Here is a 23,046-nt window from a genome sequence, read left to right on the forward strand (position 1 = left end):
TGGTTGTAAGTTTTCACCTGCCATATATTAACTTTAAAAGAACGCTGAACTATTTATGCCAAAACTGTTTTTAACAGAGAAACTTTTATAACTTAGCCTTTAGGATGGATTTTTTAAAAATCTGATGTAGAAGAAAATTTAAAGTCAAGATTCGAATATAAGACATTTCAATCCTTTCAAAGAACATTGTATTGTTTGTACACCAAAAAAACCTAATCAAAGAGCTAAACCTAAATTGCAAACATTATTTGTATCCTCTGCAATAACATCCTTCTCCCCTCACTGTGATAGGCGATTTTTCTGAATTAGATATACAGATTGCATTTCAAAAGAATCTTGTGGCAGCCCAAAGTTCCCAATAAATTAGCCATCACTAGAGAACCACCTCGTCTCGTTTAGCAAGAGAATTTATTTAGGTTCCAAATGAGTGACACAAAGGAGCGCTCAAGTAGAGTATAGCTACTGTCTCCCAATCCCGTTCGCGACCACCATCATGCATCAAAACCACAAACACAACACCACCGTAACTGAAAGTGGAATAATTGAATTAAACTTAAAAAAGGACACCATCATCAAAGCAATGTTGTTGTTGCATTAACTGTACCTGTGCAGTAAGCAATCATAAATTCTGTTTTGAAGAAAGAAAACAAAATTCAACTTGCAGTAAGGTAAATGTCCATTGAAAAAACACTCCCGTTTGTCCTGTCCTGTAAAGTGAAGCATCCAACAATGAACTAACAAACGAAAACAAACTGCAACGATTTGTTTTCCTTTCGTAAACCTATCGTCTTGTTAACATGTTGGTAGCGAAAGAACGCAAGAAGCGGTTTAATGCACGCAAGATGTCAGTTGTAAAAATAGTCTACGAGATAAGATTGCAAACCAGAAAATAAACCACACAAATCTTAGAACGAAGACGAAATTTGAAGTTGTTCTTCATATAATGAGAAAACTTAAATGGGGTTAGGCTGCAGACATATTCCGGACGTCATGTTCCTTATTCAAGAGGTAAATACAAAAAATACAATTTGTCAAAATTCCTGGAGAAAAGCTTTTGATCGAAGAAAGTGAAAGACGAAGTGAGAGGGTTATACTCATCAAACGTATTACTTACTTACTTAGGGTGACGCTGCAGTCCGGGGCGGACCTGGGCCTCAACCAAATATGCGTATGTGACCAAAAATCACCCGAAGAATTTTTTCTCTCGAAGCATCTTAAGACGTTCTCATCTTCTTTGACAGGGTCCTCAGGCCTCAGCGCCATAAATGAGAACCGGGATGATGAGTGTCTTATAGACGTTGAATTTAGATGCCCGAGAGAGGATTTTACTTCTCAATTGCCTTCTAAGTCCTAAGAAGCAGCGATTTTCAAGAGTTATTCTTCGTTTGATTTCAGCACTGGTGTTGTTGCCTGTATTAATAGCGGTGCCAAGGTAGGCAAGACCTTAACTACTGCGAAGATATAGCTTGTTTTGTCCAAGACGTCGTTGTTCAGTGTCCTTTTTTGTTGACAGCATATACTTGGTCTTGCCCTCATTGACCACTAAACCCATCTTCTTCGCTTCCGTCGGAATGCTCAAAAGCGCTCCACTGACATCACGTTTTGATCTTCCAATTATGTCAATATCATCTTTGAAAGACTGTGCCTCTAGTGTTGACGGTTGAGTTTGCACAATTATTTCCAGAACGATGTTGAAGAAGTCTCATGACAGTGCATCGCCTTGTCTAACACCTTTTTTGACATCAAACGAATCGGTGTGATTTTTTCCGACCTTGATAGAGCAGAGTTCACTCTCCATCGTTATTCTGCACAAACAAAAAGTTTGACAGGGATGCCAAAACTAGACATTGCTCTGTAGAGCTTTTCCCTTTAGATGCTGTCATATGCCGCATACGCGGCTTTAAAATCGATAAAAAGATGGTGGCCATAGTGTGAATATTTGGTCGATAGTGGACTTTCCTGGTTTGAAGCCACACTGATAAGGACCTATCAGGTTGTTGACGAACGGCTTCAGATGTTCACATAATACGGCAGGAAGAATCTTATATTCAATGTTAAGGAGACTGATGCCTCTGTAGTTGGCGCAATTTATAGGGTCTCCTTTCTTATGTATCGGCAAACTATGCTCAGATTTCACTCATCGGGCATGCTTGCTTTCAACCATATTTTGCAGATGAGTTGGTGCATGCTCCCTACCAAGTCATCGCCTGTTGCTTTGAATAGCTCGACAGCGATGCCGTCAGCTTCAGCAGCTTTGTTTGACTTAAGTTAAGATATCTTCACTTCATTAAAGTCGGGTAGGCAGAATTGTTGATCTGCGTCGCCGAGGTTGAGTGGTTATATCTCCCTTACAGCGGAATTCGGTTATTCATCGCCGTTATATAATTTGGAGAAGTAATCTTTCCATATTCTAAGCATAGACTGTGGTTCTACCATGATGTTCCCCTGATCGTCTTTACAGCCTTCGGTTCATGGCTAGTACCCTTGGGAAGTTTTTTTTTTACTTTTGGTAAAATTTACGAACCTCATTCCTGTTGTGACATCCCTCTATCTCCTCGACCGCGCGCTTCTCGTGCTCTTTTTTTTGTCCATTTCTTGTTTTGCTGCGTGCGCTTGCCGGCATTCGTCGTCAAACCAGGGGTTTCGTTGTTGTGGCCGTCTGAAACCTAGAACTTCAGAGTCGGCATCCCTGACGGCTGCAAGGCAATGTTGCCACTGGTTTTCAATGCTTAATTCAGGCAGCATATAACTCCTTAAGAAGTTACTAGAGACTCGATCGGAAAAGGACATGGCAGTCTCTTGCGATTATAGCAGTCTAGCGTCGCAACTTCTCACAGTACTTCCTTGTTTTGGCTTTGCCCGGGATATCCGTAGCCGTACCTTGGCTACAATGAGGTAGTGGCCGTGTCAATGTTGGCCCCTCGGAAAGTTCGAATAAGGTGTATACTGGAGAAGTGTCGTGCATCGATCGCAATGTGGTCAATCCGGTTGCAAGTTGATTGATCAAGAGATTTCCATGTCCCCTTGTGGATATTGAGATGTGTGAACTGCGTACTAGCTACCAGAACGTTTTGCCCCGCAGGTAAATCGATCAGCCTGAATCCGTTTTCGGAGGTGGTGTCGTGCAGTCTGTATTTCTCGATTGTGCCACCAAAGATGTATTCTCTTCCTAGTTAAAATCTCCTAAGATAATTTTAATGTCATAGCCAGGGCACTGCTCATAAGTCTTATCGAAGAGCTCGAAGAATATGCGAGCATATTAAGCTTATGTTGACGAATTTAGCCTTGATGCGGATTGTCGTGATGCGCTCGCTCACACTGTTGAAACTCAAGGCTTTTTGCCTGAGTCTAGTTCCAACAACAATTTCACATCCAAATAGGCGCTGTCTGTTCTCAGTAGCAGTCGCCGTAGTATATGTACATCGCATTCTTTTAGTTTGCGTTTCCCCGGTCCATCTCATCGCAATTCTTGGATGGCGGTAATATCTGCCTTGCAGCAGTTTAGGGCTTCCGCTAATTGTTCGGCTGCATGGGGTCTGCTAAGGGACCTAATATTCTACGTACATATGCGAAGTTCCTTGTCCTTCTTTCGTTTGCGTGGGTTGTCAACAGTAACTCCGTTTGTATCCGAGGCTTGTTAGTGTTTTGCAACTTAGGTATTTTTTACGTGGCCAGGAAGTTACCCCGACGGCACAACCCCCAACTTGGAGGGCCAGATCCTTAGTATAACTCAAAGGACGGGGAGCCGAATAAACCGCTCCTAATAATACTTTGCTCCGATTTATTCGTACGAGTATAAGACCTGCATTGAGATTCTTAGTAATTTTGCGCACTACCAAAAAAAGTTCCACCTATAATTTATTATTTAAGAGCTCTGAGCTTAACAAAATTTAATACTTTGAACTTCCATACCGCTCCGAGTGAACGATAGAGAAAAGAATATGGTACTGCAAATTTCATAAGTCATAAACATCCATTGATTTCGCATAAAAAACACTTTTGTTTATATTTTTAAAATGAAATCTTTTATTGGATAACACTTTAGAAAGAAAAACGTAATTAATAACATTTTACTCTTGTATCTAATATCGATTTTTCTTAATCGTTGCACAAAACTCAATATAGATAATTCTTCATATATTAGTCAGATTATTTATATAACAGCTAAAGCTTTTTATATATCTATTTACAACTGTAACTTCCAAACTATTTGAAAACATTGAAAGTCAGTTGGTATGAATCCTGTTAAAAATGGTTCAGAATTCTTCCCATATGCGGGAGTAGCTAATTGTATCATACAGCTACTGATTCTATAGAATGAAGTACAGGTAGTGTTTTGATAAAATTCTTATATAAGTTAACGAATGTTGAAAGGTTTTACTAGTATGGTCCATTAAGGTCATTGATTTCGTAGTGTCAGGTTTGTAGCGGTGGAATTTAACACCTGTCAAACTAAGTTGTCATTTAAAGTGTCATAACAATAGTATAATATTTGCTCTTTAAAAATATTTGAACTACAAAGTTTTTATGCAAACTTAGAAAGAAATGTTTCTGATGCCCGAAGACATACGTAAAATCGTATTAGTCGCAAATATTGTTGCTGCAAGTATTAGTGATGATTTGAATTCATCCATTTTCCGACTTTGAACGTACTCAATAAGGCAAATATTTGTTTTTGCTTATTCAAATCAAACTACAATTGAAGTCTGATAACCGCTACGAACATTCTCGAGGCAGCCATTTGAATGATATTCTTTTTCATACTTCATGACAAATTCCAAATCTTATATTGAAATAATATATTCTTCTAAATCACAAATAATAACCCTGTATTAGAAAGGCTAGTAGTACCCGTGGCATGATGGTTAGTGCGTTGGGCTGTCATGCAAGGGGTCTTGGGTTCAATCCCTGCCTGTGCCAGCTTAATTTAAAAAAAAAAAAGAGGCTGGGATGCGACCCACACTGATAACTTCCCATCCCGTCTGTCGATTTGTTTTGCTTAAAAGTTTGTCTATATATGTATTTTTACCAAATTTGCGCATTATTTTTTGTAGATTTTATTTTTTATGAAAAAAACGGACTGTTGGATTTTTATTTTACTGAATATTGAAAACAATATTTTCTCTGAAATAAAATAAGTTTGAAGCCAATATTTTTAATTTTTGAAAAGCTATTTGAGCCGAAAGTAAATTTTTAACAAGTTTTAGTAGGCATTTTTTTTTTTTTAGAGTTTTATTTTTTTGTAAAAAAACAGTCAATTCGAATTTTTTAAAAATTTTACCAAACGTTGAAAACAATACTTTTTATAAGATAAAATTAGTTTGAAGCCAATATTTAAAATTTTTGAAGAGATATTTGAGTCGAAAATCAATTTTTACCAACTTTTATACTTTTTTTTTAGGTTTTTATTTTTTGTAAGAAAACTGTCAATTCGATTTTTCTCAAAATTTGTCCTAATGTTGAAAACAATATTTCTTATAAGAAAAAATTAGTTAAAAGCTATTATCTCAAAGTTTTGAAAAGATATTTGAGTCGAAAATCAATTTTTACCAACTTTTATAATTTTTTTGTTTAGGTTTTTATTTTTTGTAAAAAAAACTGTAAATTCGATTTTTTTCAAACTTAAATTGTATGTTGACAATAAGATTTTTTGAAAGATAAAAGTAAATTAAAGCCAATATCTCAAAGTCTTGAAAAGATATTCGAGTCGAAAATCAATTTTTACCAACTTTTATAAATTTTTTTTTTAGGTTTTTATTTTTTGTAAAAAAAACTGTCAATTCGATTTTTCTCAAAATTTTTCAGAATGTTGAAAACAATATTTCTTATAAGATAAAATAAAATTGAAGCCTTAATTTCAAGTTTTTGAAAAGATATTTGAATCGATATTCAATTTTTACGAACTTCGAGTAATGTTTTTTTTTTAGATTTTTATTTTTTATAAAAGAAACTGTCAATTAGATTTTTCTCAAAATTTTATCAGATGTCAAAAACATTATTTTTCGTTGCACAAAATTGTTTTAGAGATAAAATCATATTTCAGTCGTAAAATTTTGAAGGTGACAAATTTTTTTTTTCAGTTTTATTGATTAAAAAAAAAAACCGTTATATTGATTTTTTTCAAAAAATATACCTGTTTGGTATCACGTTACAATCTATTATATAAAATTTAATTCAAGTCTCTAGCGTTTTTGGTTCGTAAGATATTTAGGGTTAACCAAAATTTTCACCTTTTTTTTTAAACTGCTATAGTAAAAAAACCACCCACGCAATTTTCTTGAGAGCCCTTTCTGCATCTTTCTGCCTTATTATCTGTATAACAAAATTTATTTGAAGTCAATATCTCTTCTGGTTCTTGAGCTATGGACCACGAAAAAAACGTCGCGAACGTACGGACGTACGGACGTACGGACGTACGGACGTACGGACGTACGGACGTACAAACGTACGTACACACGCACGCACAGACATCTTTCTAAAAATCTTTTATTTCGACTCTAGGGACCTTGAAACGTCGAGAAATGTCAAAATTTTCAATTTGACAAATCGGACCCATTACAATAACTTCCTATGGGAAGTTAAAAATAATTTTCGCGGGTACTGCCTCTTGCGAGGAATTGACAAATCCTTCAAGAGTAATTCTTGTCATGAAAAAGTGCTTTCTCAAACTAGCCGTTCGGATTCGGCCTTAAATTGTAGGTCCCTTCCATTCCTGACAACAGTACTCGCACACAGGAATGGTTGAGAGTTGTAAGTCACTAGGCCCTGGTTCACAACGGACTGTTGCGCCACCCCATTTGATTTTGATTAGAAAGGCTTCTTTATTTGCATCAGATCTTGAATAGTTGTTTTAAGGAATCGTGTAAATTAGAAAAAAGAACGACGAGAGCTGCTTACGAACTCTACAAGCATTAGAGTACATAGAAACACCGACTTCTCAGAAGCAAAAAGAAGCGTGCGTCGAAGATGTTAAGAAGTTTAGAAGCATAGAGATGTTTGAAAGTTATATGACCTGGTGTAACGAAATGCATAAACCTCGAACAGAAAGCTGCAAAGACAAAAGTGAAAACATCATAGCAGAATCACAGTTAATTCCGAGGATATTGAAGAACTGCTTCCACATATTGAAAAAGGGCGATGATGAAACTGTCAGGCAGGATGATCCATTCAATAAAGTCGACAAAAGCAAACAAATTCGTCTTCCCGATATAGATAAGAGATTGTTATATTTGAGCCAAAGTCTAACAGATCGCTGGAGCCTGGAGCAGATGTTTTAAATGCCGAGTCTTTAAAAACAGATAAAGAAAATTTGTTGAAAACTTCGCGCTGATCAATTAATGGCGGCATAATGTGTTAAGCAGTTAATCATTCAAAACAAAATACATACTGCCATTAATAAAAGCCCAGCAACAAATGTCACCATCAACAGACGTAGTTTAGTAAAGAACTTTGTCTTCGTGGGCTATACTATTTTTTTTTGACAAGAGGAAATATTCAAAAGACATTTGGCAGTATTCGACACCAAGTAGTGTGGGACTCTTAACCACTAAAACCACCTCTTCATCAAGATCAATCTTAAAGGATCGACATCAGATTTTTCCTTAATAACTTTGTACAATCACTTTGCTGGAAGTTTAAACTTTTAATACTTTCCCATGTTTTTTTATAGACCATAAGCTCATGAGGCTTGGTTCTTCTTAATCTACAAACATGGTTTCTTATATTCAAGATGGACTCCATTTCAGAATTAGTATGACTTTGCAGTCTCTGGTTGTACGATACAGCGTATTTTTTAACAACTTCTGTAACCATTTCTATTTGTAAGTCACGATGTAGATCGGTATTTCTTATGTACCAAGGTGCATTAACTATTCCACGAAGGACTTTGTTTTGAAATTTTTGGATGATTTCGGTACTTGTTTCTTTGTACAGCCCCATAATTGGATTCCATAGGTCCAAAAAGGCTTTTGTACGTGATTAAACAGCATTATTTTGTTTTGGATTAATAAATCAGAGTTTTTACCAAGTAAACAGTACATTTGTCTATATTTCAAGTTTAGTGATGTGCTGTTTCCACTTCAGCTCTGCATCCAAAGTTATTCCAAGGTATTAAGCCGTATTGGCGTAAGATATAGCTTGGTTTATGGAATATTGTTTATCTTTTTGTTTGTAAAGTACCTTCTAAACAATCTAAATACTGCCTGGGAACATCCCTTTGCAGTTTGTACTCAAGTCCCTCATGCAAAACCTTTTCAAAAGCTTGAGCAACATCTAAGAAAATAGCTGAACATACTTGTTTTTCTTCTAATGCTTTTTCTATTACATCCCATATTCTATGAACTTGGTCTATCGTGGAATGTTTATTTCTAAAGCCAGACTGAGGGTTTGGGATAAACCTTCTTTCTTTTATGAGTTTGCTAAGTTTCTTCAGACGCAGTTTTTCAAAACCTTTTACCATAATTGGTATAAGCGATATTGGTCTGTAAGCCGTCACTTCTGTAGGTGGTTTACCTTGCTTTGGTATGACAATTACTTCAGCAATTTTCCAATGGGGTGCTTAAGGCATGCACTTATTATATATTGGAGTTTTATGAAGGCTTTCAATGGCATTTCTTTCATTACCTAAGCAGTAATTAGATCGTAACCTGGTGATTTTTTATTTAGTAGTTTATGTAAACAGATACTTCTTACTTCTTTAAGTCTTACAATTGGTATTCTACTTTCATCTATCTTATCAACAAACTGTAAGCTATTTTCAGGGGCGTTTGATGAGTATGGCTTAAAAATATTCACAAAATGTTCAGCGAAAAGGTTAGCTTTTTCTTTCGGGTTACCGATCCATTTCCCATCTTGGGATTTCAAGGGCGAGTTTTGTAACTGCGGTCTTTTCAGGCGCTTGGCTGCGTTCCATAGCGAAAAATCGGTTAAATCATCAGTCGTTAAATTCCTTAGAAATGTACTGAGTGAATCATTTTTGAATTTGTTAATTTGTTTTTTAAGATTGTTGCTTGTACGGTTAAACGTTGTTTTATCATCTGGAAATCTACTATTTTGCCATTTTCTTCGAGCTCTTTTTTCTCTATTATCAACTCTCTTATCTCTAAAGGATATTTTATTTCACCTTTTCTTCTATTAGAAAATGTAGGAGTACTTTCTTCAGCGGCCTGTTGCACATCAGTAATAAATTGTTCCACTTCATGGTCAATTTGTTCGATTGTATCCATGGGAGATCATAAATTTATAAAACTTAAAAGCCTTTCTCTAAAATCATTCCAGTTGGTTTTCTTATTTACAAGCTTTGAATTACTTTTTTCTAGTACTTCCGATTCACTTAGTGATAGAATCGGAAGGCCAGTAAGTTGGAGATCTGGAGGAATAGAATTCCCAATTGTATTTACGGCCTGCTTGGAAAAGCCTTTTGTTGATATAAGTTTTGAACCCCAATGGGTGTGTTTTGCATTGAAGTCTCCACCAACAAGAAAATTATGCCCAAGAAGATAAAAAAAATCTGCATAGTTATCTTCTGTCGGGGAGTGCCTTTTGGTGGGCAGTAAATAGCTGCTATCTTAAACTCATTCTTTTTCATACCAATACTAATAGTTGTTACTTGAATTACTTTTTTCTAGTACTTCCGATTCACTTAGTGATAGAATCGGAAGGCCAGTAAGTTGGAGATCTGGAGGAATAGAATTCCCAATTGTATTTACGGCCTGCTTGGAAAAGCCTTTTGTTGATATAAGTTTTGAACCCCAATGGGTGTGTTTTGCATTGAAGTCTCCACCAACAAGAAAATTATGCCCAAGAAGATAAAAAAAATCTGCATAGTTATCTTCTGTCGGGGAGTGCCTTTTGGTGGGCAGTAAATAGCTGCTATCTTAAACTCATTCTTTTTCATACCAATACTAATAGTTGTTACTTGCATATTTTCATTAGTAATCTTGGTTACTACATAATGTTTTAAGCTTTCTTTTATAAGAACCGCCAATCCACCTCTTGCCTTGTCAGCTGGATGTGGAGCTTGGTAACATGAACAGTTTTCTATTACATTATCTAGACTTTGCCCATTGGAGAAATGAGTTTCGGACACCAGGCAAATATCCATATGTTCTAGATCTAAAAAGATTTTTAATTCGGATTAATGTTGTATAAGACCGTTTGCATTCCATGTAGCGATTTTAAGTGTTCTGTCCATCATTGTTTTTTAAGAGCGACTTTTTCGCTTAGCAGTTTGATATTCAAATCCTGTTCATCAATTCTTTTAAGAATAAGTTGTGGCATTTTGTTTATGGAAGTCTCTTCATACTTCCGCACATTTTTAACAATCTGAGAATAGGCTTTATTTTCATCGCTTTTACTTTGAACAGCCTTTTTAGGCGGTTCCTTCTTAGTATTGTGTTCAGCAGTTAAATCGTTATTTACTGTGTTTCTGGTTTTGTCTCTAGCAGATGTATTTTTTGGTTCTGAACTCTTGGAATTTTTTGGCAACTGGGCAGCCTCTATAGCTTGCCGGGTGGTTACCCTGGCAGTTCACACATTTTGCTTTTTGATCTTTGCTCATAGGACAATTTTTAGTTGTATGTTTTTCTTCGCACTTTGCACAAGCAAACTCTCGGTTGCAGTATTTTTGGGTATGATCAAAAGCTTGGCAACGTTTGCACTGCGGAACAACTTTAGATTTTCGAAGTGGTTCAATTTTAACAGCTATGCCCAAGATTGATCTTACTTTATAAATCTCCTCGAAACTTTGTTTGCAGTCAAAAGTAAGCATGAATAAAGGTAGTTACCTCTTACTTGTCATCGATTCTGCAGAAGAGTTTTTAGTTGTTTCATTCTTAATATATTGACTTTATCAAGGGCTTGGAAGCCTTTTCGTACAAGATCTTCTACTACTTCCACGGGACAACACGAGGAATGAAGACCTCTGGCTACTACTTTTATTGACCTTGTAGCTTTGTTTTTATATGACTGCCATTGTATTTGGTGTTTGCTCAGTTCTTCATTGACAGATTTATACTCGTCAGCTTCTTCGACTGTGACTTTCCAGTTGTCTTTGTTATACGATGTGTATTTGCAAGCTTTTTTAGTACATTTTTCTATTATTTTCTAAAGATCTCCAAAAATTGCAAAACCTGAGATCCTAATTGGTGGTCGTGTAATTTTTGTGCTGCCTTTAGTGTGAGATGTTGATTAAGCTACAGCTACCACTATAGTTCCTGTAATCAACTCTTTGTTATTTTCGGTTTTAGATCTTTTCTGATTTCTGGAACGAGTAAACGTAGTCCCGAGACGTTTACGTTTCTTTGTGGTATGCTTATTTTTCCTTTTCTCAGTTTCAAGCAAGAGCTCTTCTTCATCAGTTTGATATTCAGGTTAAATATATTTTGGACTTAACTGACTCGTGGACTCTGAATCTTTCTTGTCAATCAAGGAAACTTTCTCTTCGAGTTTTTACACTTGCAGCTGAAGACTTTGAGTTAGAATTTCAATTTTTTTCTTTCCGCTATTTCAATTTGTTATTCTTCAAAGTAGTTCTTAATTGGTCTTTCTCTTTGACTTCGTTGGAACTCTGTTGATCTGTGATGCCGATCATTGATCTTGGTTCCTTTTTCGCTGATGTTTTTAACATCTATAGTATTGTTTGAGGTTGTCAATAATGTAACCCTTGAAGTAAATTTGTTAGGGGGAGTTCTTTGCATCTTTGAACTCCGTCTCTTTGTAGGCAATAATTGGTCCTCCCAAGAATCCATAGGACCGACATCGAGAGTGGGTATTTAATCTAGTGGTTTTGTTCATTGCCATAATTTTTTTAACTTAGTGTTCGTACCATAAATAGGTCAGTTACTTCTATCCATAGTTTATATTCAGCCGCCCCATAGGGTACAGACGCTGACCAGTGTGCCGCACAGTATGTGTCAGACGCTCTTGGATTTAATCGTGAGCTGGTGCATTCAGAGCGGTATTTCTGTTTTTTTTGCTCCTAGTTCCTGAAAAGATAACTCAGGTTACTCAGCTAATGGATCCAATGAATCCAACGCTCGTCGTTAGTTGGGTATCCAGCGGGCACCGCGAGGAGGTGAAGATGCGATTTTGCCACGCCACCATCGACAGACGTAGCTTAGTAAAGAACTTTGTCTTCCTGGGCTTTGCTATGAATGCAGAAAACAACGCCTTGAAAGCAGAATCGTTGCGCAATTTTTGAGCTTTATGGCTAGATACGAAACGTACCATTACATGCAGTGTGTTGGTGTTGGTTTATTATTGTGAAGTTATATATCGTCATATTCCATAAAAGACTACTTTCGCTTACCCCGTCTGCAAAGTTTAAAAGTAACTTTTTAAAACTTCTGAAACACGTACGCAAACAATAGTATGAAATAATATTCTTAAATTAATAAGGCTTTCAATTTTTGACTAATGTAAAAGAATATATCTTTCCAAAAACAAACACGTTTTCGTCAACGAAACTATAGGTTAGATAGGCACATTGGAATTTTATCCTACTTGTTCTTTTTTATGATTTTATGCTGAAAATAAAATCTTAATTTTATTACTAGCAGCTTGTTAGCGAAAAAGCCATTAAAATTAATTCCAAATAATCTCTTCCAATCAATGTCTAATCTTTAGATCAAGCCTCAAGATATCTATGAGTTGATTGCTTAAGTTCCTATAGTTCTCTCACCCTCAACTAATTTGCATAGCCCTAGAGACCAAATGTGACACCTAATTTCATCAAGACAAAACAAAAACTTTTAATGTCTTTTCTCATATCAAATTGACGCACTATAATACTCGTATTATGTAAATTAGGAGCTATCGGGCTTAAAATCACACTTGTGATTATGTTAGTTGTAATACACTCGTCAGAGGTGTTGTGACAGATTAATAAGATATTGAAATTCTTTCATTCCCCTGACAGATACTAACTTGTCCGTCAAAACAAAAAAAAGTTAGACATCAGAATTGGAATTGTACCCATCTGTAAGATGAACATCAGTTTTAATTAATTTATGTATGTAGGTATGTATGCTCCACTCAGGCTCACCTCAATCCTTTTGGTAAGATCTTAAGTCACTATATTATCAATCGTCATCATCAACAGTTTTGGATAATTATCTTAAAATCAACCTTTTCTCTGTTTTCAATCCTTTTTTTTTATCTGATCGAAAAATCGTTACAACCATCATCACTTCATCAAACTGCTGAAAAGCTGATGTCCATCCCAATTATTCTTAAGACCGAAAATGTTTTGATGAGGAAAAGAAGAAAAACAAACTAAAACCAAAAACGCATCTCTTCAATTTAACATCTCAATCAATTAATATTTCAATTTGAGATTTACTTAATTTGTTTTTACCCCGAAGAAAATAAGAAGAGCAACTGCGCCTGCTGTTTTCAAATTAATCACTCAGTAATAATAATTATGTAGTTTATAAGAGGGATTTATTATTATTTACCGCTTCGAGTCATATCGCTGTCAATCGTGATTTCGAGAGTGAATAACACTCGTGCTAAGCGATTGATTGACCCTTTCCTATCTGTTTACAATAATTAAGATTATCTTCATCTATATAAATATTTTTGTATCCAATCCATATACATTTATAAAATAATGCTTAAGGGCCTCTCCTTTATAAAACGGTTATCTGCCTTTATGCATGCGTAGCGTAAGCGGAACTGAAACTGATTAATCAATATAAAATACAATCATGATTTTGGAGATTTGTTTCGGGGTCAAGAAAAATTATGTTTCCATTTCCATTATCAGATCACAAATGTACATTTACAGGCAAAAGGGAATGGTTTTGAATATCATTAGATAGGCTAAGAGGCACACTTTGAATTTCAGTTTTCTAAAACAAATATGTAATCAAAAATAAAATCTTGTAAAAATCGCTATGGTGACACTTTTAATTAATTAATTAATTAAAAAATATATTGGGTTATCGAATTTCAGCTACGAAAAATGTTAAATGCAAACAAAAACACAAAAGCCCTTAATTTAAATAATTCTTATTTAATATTTTGTATGGATTTTTTCAGTAAATAATAAAATTAAAATTCAGTTAAAAAGTCAAAAGCAATGGTTGTTTTGTGAGACCTGTGTTTTTAAATCGACCAATACTTTTTACGGAGTTCTTGTTTTTTGACAGCTGTCACTTGATTATGTTCAGGTTTGTTTGACCATTTCACAGTACTTGTGGTGAAACTTTTGCTTGGACTAAGATCGTGTAATTTAACGACGACGCTGGACTATTATTTGTAATCTTAGTGGCCAATTCACATCGCCTCAGTGCGAAATAACCATGAATATCGATTGTTTCTTGAGCTGTGTGGCACGTTTCTCCATCCATCCTTTTGAAACCATATGTCTTCAATGTCCACATCCAATTTAGACAACAAAAAGTTGGTGACCATCGACCTATAAAGGTCCCTGTTAATATGTAGTATTGGACTGGCCAACATCATTTTTAAAGAAATACGGACAGAATGATGGCCCCGGCCTGAAATCTACACCAAACAGTACGTTTGTTTAGATGCATTGGCACCTCTTGAATCTCACGTGGATTGGGGCGTACCAAATCCTCCAATTTTGCTTCTTCACGTAGTCTATCATCTAAAAATGAGCCTCATCGTAAAGATGATTTTTCGATCAAAATATGATTAATTTCCAGTTTTTGCATACGGTCGTTTGGTTTCAGCGATTGGGACATTTGGATTTTGTATGCTGATTCGAACAATTAATCAGGACGCAAAATTTACTAATTTTGTGGTCTGCGATAGGCCAAGTTCTTGTGAGCGACGCTAACACGGAATTGAGTGCGTCGTATTCTGCTGTACATTTTCATGACCAGCTACGATTTTTTCGGCCGATCTTGCATTTCGTTAGGTGATTGGTCAAGGACACAGTGGACTTGAGTTTGGCCACCAAACGTTGAATAGTCGACTTGGAAGAATCAAGGCCAAGTAACCAGAAGAAAGGCACACTGCTTGTACCGTTGCTCGACCCTGCTCATGTTACTTGCCGTGACGATTTGTCCTAAATGACTGATAAGAAGAAGTCATTTTGGCAGAAAATAAAAGAAATAATTTCGCTGCCATGTCAAAACCAACCCATTTCATTTTTAATTATTAAACCCGCCATTGAGTTTTCTCTACAAATTATGTGGTCGATGATCCTGCGAGTAATGTGGTCAGGAATGGAGGGGACCTATAGTTTTAAGCTGATTCGAACAATTAATTTGAGACAGCACTTTTCATGACAAGGATTTGTCAATTCCTCGCAAGAGGCAGTACCCGTGAAATACATATTTTAGATATTACATTAAGAATTGAACCACTAACCTCTGGCATGACAGTCCAACGAACTAACCATCACGCCACGGGTACTACCTTTTAGATGCGCTTGGACCCTATTCCCATCTAATAAGAAAACCTTTAGATCATCAATATACAAAAAAGCATCTTAGGCAAGAGAGGAAATAATGAACAGTAACTGTCCAAAGTGACTGCCTTGAAAAGTTCTCTATTTCTTTATATAACTTGTTTACAATTTTAAGTCATGTCCTCTAAATAACTCTTAATTCAACTAAACATCTCAGAATAAAAACCAAATATTTCAAGTTTTTTATCAGCACATTATGTTGAACACGATCAAAAGCCTTTCAAAAGTCAGTGTAGATGGTTTCGATTTAAAATTGTTCTTCCAATTGTTCCTACAATAGCTACAATAGTTAGTCGATGTCGACGAACTACCACTCATAAAACCAGAGATTGGTGCACAGGTCTATGATTTATAACTAAGAAATTTAGATTTGCGTTAAAAACTTTAGCGATCAACTGAAGTTTTGCAATAAGTCTAAAGTTGTCAATATTGTCAGTAATATTGTTTCGTCCTATCCTCGCACTGAAATCGTTGTTACGGGCGATTTTAATGTACAGAATTCTTCATGGCTTTAACATTCGGGCCAGTCAACACCAGAAGGAGTGTGTGCTGAGATCTTCGCTGAGTTAAACCACCTAACTCAACTGGTCAATGAGCCCACTCGAATATCGGACCTGCTAGTTCGAGCAGAAAACACTCTTGACTTGTTTCTTACTTCTGACCCTGGTAAGTACACTATTAGTGCTTCATCTCCTCTAGGCACATCTGACCATTGTGTCATATCACCAAATTTCTCGTGTAAAAACTCTTCAGTTAAAGAAAGAGCTCCTAAGAGAACCGTTTGGCAATATGAGAAAGAAAATGTGACATGATCACAAATTCGATTCTTCTGGAAATGAGAACTTTTACCCCGAATAGAGTTTAAAGCATCAGACCTAAGGAAAACGCATGGTTCGATGCAATCTGTAAAGAGGTTATTAGAGTCAAGAAGGTAAGTTTCCGTTGTTTTAAAGCCAATCCAAACAGGAAGGCCTGCAACGCCCATATTTGTACATGACCAAAAATTACGGCAAAAAATTATGCAATGTCCCAAAGGTAGTACAAATTTGTGGTCATTTGTAAAAAATATGAGGGATTCTTCCTCTTCTTCGGTTCCTACACTCGTTGTGAATGACACTCCATTTGTAAGCTCCTTAGAGAAAGCAAATCTCTTTGCTAGGCAGTTCGCCAAAAATTCAACGCTGCCAGTGAGTGTTATTATTCCGCCTGTTCTTGAGCGAGTTAATGATTCTATGAGGCAAACCTTTTTTAGCACTCGTACTGTAGTTAGTCCAACGTTCAGCCTGCCTATGTATAAGCGGATCGCTTCGCACGACCCCGTCTGCGGCACTGGCACCTTGCTCTAACTAACACCTCTTGACATATTTAGTAAACAAATAGCTGCAAGCTCTGCTATTCGCCTCAATGCTTCGTCGCAGTGGACTAACAACAACATTGGCCACTCCGTAATTCTAAGGTACTTTGAATCAATTCCAAAGCACACAGACTACACCATCCCCCAACTACAATTCAACAGGAATTTCCAGATTTCTATACCTACCAGATCTTTTTGGGAGGATAGGACATTCTTGGAGGATGAGTCAATCCACTTTTACACAGATGGCTCAAAAACCAAAGAAGGGGTTGGTGGTGGTGTGTACTCTGAACGACTGAAATTAAGTCTCTCACTCCGCCTTCCCAATCATTGTAGCGTGTTCCAGGCGGAACTTTTGGCGATTAAGGAAGTCTTGTCTTGGCTCAAAGAAAACGTGATATCAACATGTGATATCCGTATTTTCTCTGACAGGCCGCCAGGCCGCTATCAAATCTCTGGACTCTGTCTCTACAAACTCTATAACAGTTCATAACTGTCGATCATCTCTAATGGAGATGGCACAAGAGTTTAATATTCACCTTTGCTGGGTGCCGGGCCATAGAGACATTCCAGGTAACTGTAAGGCAGATGAACTCGTCAGGAACGGTACAGTACAGCCCATCCTACCACGTTTGGCAAGTACTGGCATACCATTCGCTACTTGTAAACTGCTACTAATGCAAGACGCTGCGAGGAGGGCAGGCACCAGGTAGACCAACATCACCACGTGTCAAGCCACAAAAAACATCTGGCCAACACTCGATTTAAAACGTTCAAGGTGCTTGCTCTCTCTAAGCAGATCGCATATAAGCTCGATAATAGGTGCCGTAACCGGACACTGTTTAATAGGAAAGTACGCCACGAAAATAGGCGTATTCTCAAATGACTTTTGCAGAAGCTGTATGGACGAGGAAGAGGAAGAAACGGTTCTTCATCTTCTCTGCACATGCCCTGCTCTGGCTCGAAAACGCAAGAATTACCTAGGAGAATTCTTCTTTAACGATCTAAATCATATCGGTATGATCAGCCTCTCACGTTTCGTAAGGGACTCTAACTGGTTCCATTGAGCTTAGGAGGAAGCCTCAAGATGCATGTGGTATCACAATGGACCATTAAACTGGCCTAAGTATGTCCGTTTCCATCTTGGAGAGCCACTATAACCTAACCGAACCTAACTGTAGTTAGAGTCCTAAAGGATCTTAACATACATAAATATGCTTGTCCGGATGGTATCCCCGCTATTGTTCTTAAGAGGTGTTCTTCATCGATGGCGAAACCACTGCGTTAGCTTTTTCATCTGTCCTACTCTTCAGGTTTCGTTCCGAGCGGATGGAAAACCGCATTTGTCTAGCCTATTCCCAAAAAGGCGAATCTTCCTCACCCTCTTATTATTGACCGATTGCACTTGCTTCCCTTCTTTCCAAGGTCATGGAAACGCTGATTAATTATCAGCTCAAGAAATATCTTAAAGATCGAAAGCTTCTTAATGACCGATAATACGGCTTTCGTAGCAATAGGTCCAGTGGTGATCTCATGGTTCATCTCACCGAACAGTGGAACAAATCTTTTCATAGTTTTGGAGAAAGTAAGATTATTGCATTTGATGTTTCAAAAGCATTTGATATGGTTTGGCATCAGGCTCTCTTATCGAAAATGCGTGCTTTCGGTTTTCATAAATCCCTGCTTCATTGGATTAGTCATAACCTTTCGAATCGTTCAATACAAGTTGTATTGGATGGATTCAAGTCTGAAAACCATAAAATAAATGCTGGTGTGCCAAAGGGCTCTGTTTTATCTCCACCACTCTTTCTCATTTTTATAAATGATCTCTTGTCTGCAACTTCTAATCCAATACATTGTTTCGCTGACGATAGTACTCTTAGCTTTTTATATTTTTATTTCAAAGAAAATATTCACTAGCTTTTTTTTATAAACATCGCAACATACCGTTTTTTCTTAAAAATTTAAAATCTACAAAAAATTGCAAGCAAGTTTGATAAAAATTGATGTTCGGTTCTTGATATCTCTCAAATTAATTTCATTCATCCAATTTGTACAAATTTAAGAAATGCTACTAAATTTGGTAAAAAATAGTTTTCGACAAAATCTATTTAACAAAACTAGATTTTCAAACTAAACAATTTCTTGATATAAAAATATTGTTTGTAATTTTAAAATTTTTAAGGTGATTCAACTAACAACTTATTAACCAAACACTAAAATCTACAAACTTTTAAGCATTCCGTCTGTCGAATGGAAAGTTATCCGTGTTGGTCGCATCCCAGCCTCTTTTTTGAGTTTTAGCGGTATTGAGCTACATATATACATACATTTTGAAATTTATTCGATAAAACCTAAAGGCTTTTTTAACAAAGCACTTTTAATGAAAAGAATTACAGTTGGAAAATTAATCAATTTCTAGCAAAAGGCAGTACCCGTGAATTAAATTTTAGGTGGCACAGTCCTTCGCACGTCACGAGTACTACATGGGTATCAGAACATGAAATGTTTATGTATGCATTTAGCATATATGCAAATGTATAAAATTGATGTTTTCAGATTCTAAACAGTAATAATATTTATTTTCAATACATCAAACATAACAAATTAGTACAATTTGATAACGATAAAATAAACTAAGTATTTAAAAACAAAGTATCAATTCTCAACTTTCAACAATGAGAGTACAACAGTTGTTATGTTTTGTAGCAGGGAGTGCTTTGGTTAAAACATCAGCAGGCATCTGTTCAGTTTTCAAATATTCTACTTTTAACTTAATGTCTTCTATAAAATCTCAAATGAAATGATGCCTTATATCGATGTGCTTTAAACTTTGTTTTTAGATATGTTTATTGCACTCTTGTTATCGCATAACAATATAAGTTCTTGATTCAAATTAATTAGTTATCGCAATAAAGATTGAAGCCAAAGTGCTTCTTGAGATGTTGAGGCTAAGGCCTTATACTCAGCCTCTGTGGTGGAGAGAGCGAGAGTAGGTTGTTTCTTTGCATTAAACGAAATAAGTCCTCCTTGGTATTTAAAGAGATAACCTGTAGTTGATTTTCTGTCATCTGAGTCACTATCCCAGTCAGTATCCGAAAATCCTTCTAAACATCCTTCAATGTCTAGATTGTATTCTAGCTTGTAATTAATTGTTCCTTTTATATATCGGAAAAGTCGTTTAACCGCTATCCAATGAGATTTTGAAGGATTGTTATTAAATCTTGATAAAGCTCCCACTGCAAAGGATAAATCTGGGCGACTTACTTGTGCAGCATATAAAATGCTTCCAATAGCTTCTTGATATGGAACGGTTTTCATGTAATCAGTTTCCTGTTTGCCTCGTTGATGTGTTTCTTTTATAAGCTTTTGGTTAATATCTAAGGGTGTGGATACCAGATTACAATCCTCCATGTTGAATCTTTTGAGAATATTCTTTAAGTATGTTCGTTGGTCTATTCATAACTTTCCCTTTTCACGATCGCGAGTTACTTGCAAACCAAGCTTAAATTTAGCTTTCCCGAAATCTTTCATCTCGAATTACTCAGCCAAATTTTCTTTAATGATTCTTTTTTCATCTTTGTTATTTGTAAAAATCAATATGTCGTCTACGTAAATAGCGACGAAAGTCTTATCAGCGCTGTTTGTCTTGTAATAAATACATGGATCGGTTTTTGATTGTTTAGGTCGAATTTTCTTAAACGTTTCATCCAATTTCTTATTCCAAACTCTGCTAGCTTGTTTGATACCGTACAGTGATTTCTTGAGTTTACATACTTTATTTTGAACATTATCAAAACCTTCAGGGAGATTCATGTAAAATTTTAAGTTCACTTTGCAGGAAAGCAGTCACAACATCCATTTGATCGATATCCAAATCATATCGTACATCCAAACTTAAAAGTGCCCTTATGGACTTGTACCTTACGACGGGTGAAAATATTTCTTGATAATCGATCCCTCGACGCACGTTGCGAATCCCCCTTTTTTTCGTCTTAAATGTCCATTAGGAATTTATGGCTTTCTTTCCTTTTGATAAAGAAACTATTTCCCAAGTGCCATTTTTCAAAAGAGCTGTATATTCATCGCTCATTGCTTTTTTCCAATCAGACATATGTTCGCTCTTCATTGCCTCAGCGACTGTCTTTGGATCTTCATCATTGTTGCTGGCCACGAACGATAGATAACCGTATCTTTCAGGTGGACTTTTTATTCTGGTAGATTGTCTTATTCCTCTCTCTCAGATATGATTCCTTCTGAAGGTTCTTCAACAACGAAATCATCTTGGGCATCCAAAAAACAGTTTTCACTTTTTTCTTGGTATTTTATTGCTTAAATTCACTGATGGAATTTCGTCTTCATTCCTTACTGAATCATATCTTTTAAAAATATCACAATAAGATGTATCTTTTGTCTCACCATCTTTTGGAAAAATTTGCTCATGGAAAACTGCGTCTCGACTTATTATGACTTCTTTTATCTTAACGTCATAGAAGCGAGATAAAATTACTTCTTTTCCTTTGGCATCGAGTTTCTTCTGCTTTTCTTTTGGAATGTGAATAACTGCTTGACAACCGAAAACTTTAAGATGCTGCAGATTCACTCTTCTTCCACTCCAGATTACTCCAGGTGTTTTTTATTCGTTAAATAAACCGTGTTTGCAGATTCAGCCCAAAAACGTTTGTTTTCATTGTATTCTTTTTTTCTGCCAACCCGTTTTTCTGTGGAGAATATGGAACCGTTGTTTGATGTTGAATGCCTACATCTGCTAGAATCTTCTTCATCTTAAAATTGCATTATTCCTTTCCATTGTCGCTTCTAATGGCCTTTATTTTGTTACCAGTCTGATTTTCTACAAAATTTTTGAACTCAAGGACCTTTTCCTCTACCTCATTCTTGCTTTTAATGAAAAACGCAAAGACTTTTCTTGAAAAATCATTAATGAATAGAACCTTGTACTCTGAACCTCCAATTGATTTTTGTTCAATCGGACCACAAAAATCTGTGTGTACTAGTTATAATATTGATTCTGCTCTTGTACCAATTGAGTTAAACGGCAGGCGTGCCATTTTGCCTTTGATACATGTGATGCAATTGATTTTAGAACTATCCCAATCAATATTCTGTACCACTTTCGGAATCATAGTTGTTTGGTTTCAATACTTGGATGTCCAACACGCTTGTGCCAACGTTCAAAGTGTGAAGCTACATTTTTTGTAACATATGCACTTTGGTTGGGTGGTCTGTTGAGTCGAAACATATTGTTTACCAAGCTTGCAGTTGCATTCCATTCTTGGAAAAAATCATTGAAAAACCGTTGTGAACAATTTTTGAGACAGATAAAAGATTAATGCATAAGTCAGGAACGTGAAGGACTTCTAAAAATTCAACCTCACTTTCTTTGAATTTTCCAATAGATACCTTCATATCGACTTTACCTATACCTTGGACCTGCATTTTTGAATTATTTGCAACAATTACCTCAGAGTTAAGATTTTCAATCTTACTTGAAAAGCATGCACTATTTGAGCACATGTGGGCTGCCGCTTCCGAGTCGAAATACCATTCTTCTTTGTCAAGAGCAGTGACGGAAAAATATCCTAACATCGCATTCTTCTTTTCTTGATGGTTCTTATTCTTTTTTGGACATTTAGCAGCAATATGGACAAATTCGTTGCAGTTATAACATTTAGGACCCTTAAAGTTCTTATTCCCAAAGTTTTTATTATTCTTTTCAACAAAAGCAGTATCTTGACTTGCATCCAAATTAACGTCTTGAAGAAGTTTGGTTTTAATACTGTTTCCTGTAAAAAGAATCCCAGAGCTTTGGATACCCATTATCATTGCCTTGTATTCTTCAGGAAGACCAGCTAAAAGCATTGATCCTATCCACTCTTTATCTAGGTTAAGGCCAACAGACCTGAGCCTGTACGATTTATTTAAAACATCGTTAAAGTACGGTAAAGAAATCTTTCAATTTTGTAGAACAAAACTTTTGGATGAGCCCAACAAGACCAGAATCTTGAAAAATTTTCTGAAGAGAATCCCAAATCTCCTTAGCGCTTTTGCAATGTCTTATATGAAGATAAATGGATCTTTCAACAAGCAATATAAGCTCTGATTTTTCATTTAAGAGCTTCGTTGCATCCTTGTTCGTCTCACTACCATTAGAAACAGCTTTCCAAAGTCCTTTCATTTGGAAATAAGCTCCAACGGAAAATTTCCAGTCTTCGAAGTTTTCGCTTCCACG

General features: G+C 36.1%; 1 protein-coding gene across 1 annotated transcript; it reads right to left on the reverse strand.

The window, feature by feature from the left end:
• Positions 1-19,700: 19,700 nt before the first annotated feature.
• On the reverse strand, positions 19,701-20,210 carry LOC129945231 (uncharacterized). The gene has a single exon (XM_056054894.1). It carries the CDS (start codon positions 20,208-20,210, stop codon positions 19,701-19,703), a length of 510 nt encoding a protein of 169 aa, XP_055910869.1.
• Between the last annotated feature and the right edge of the window lie 2,836 nt (positions 20,211-23,046).

The sequence above is a fragment of the Eupeodes corollae genome, chromosome 1, assembly GCF_945859685.1.
Source record: "Eupeodes corollae chromosome 1, idEupCoro1.1, whole genome shotgun sequence".
Classification (NCBI taxonomy): domain Eukaryota; kingdom Metazoa; phylum Arthropoda; class Insecta; order Diptera; family Syrphidae; genus Eupeodes; species Eupeodes corollae.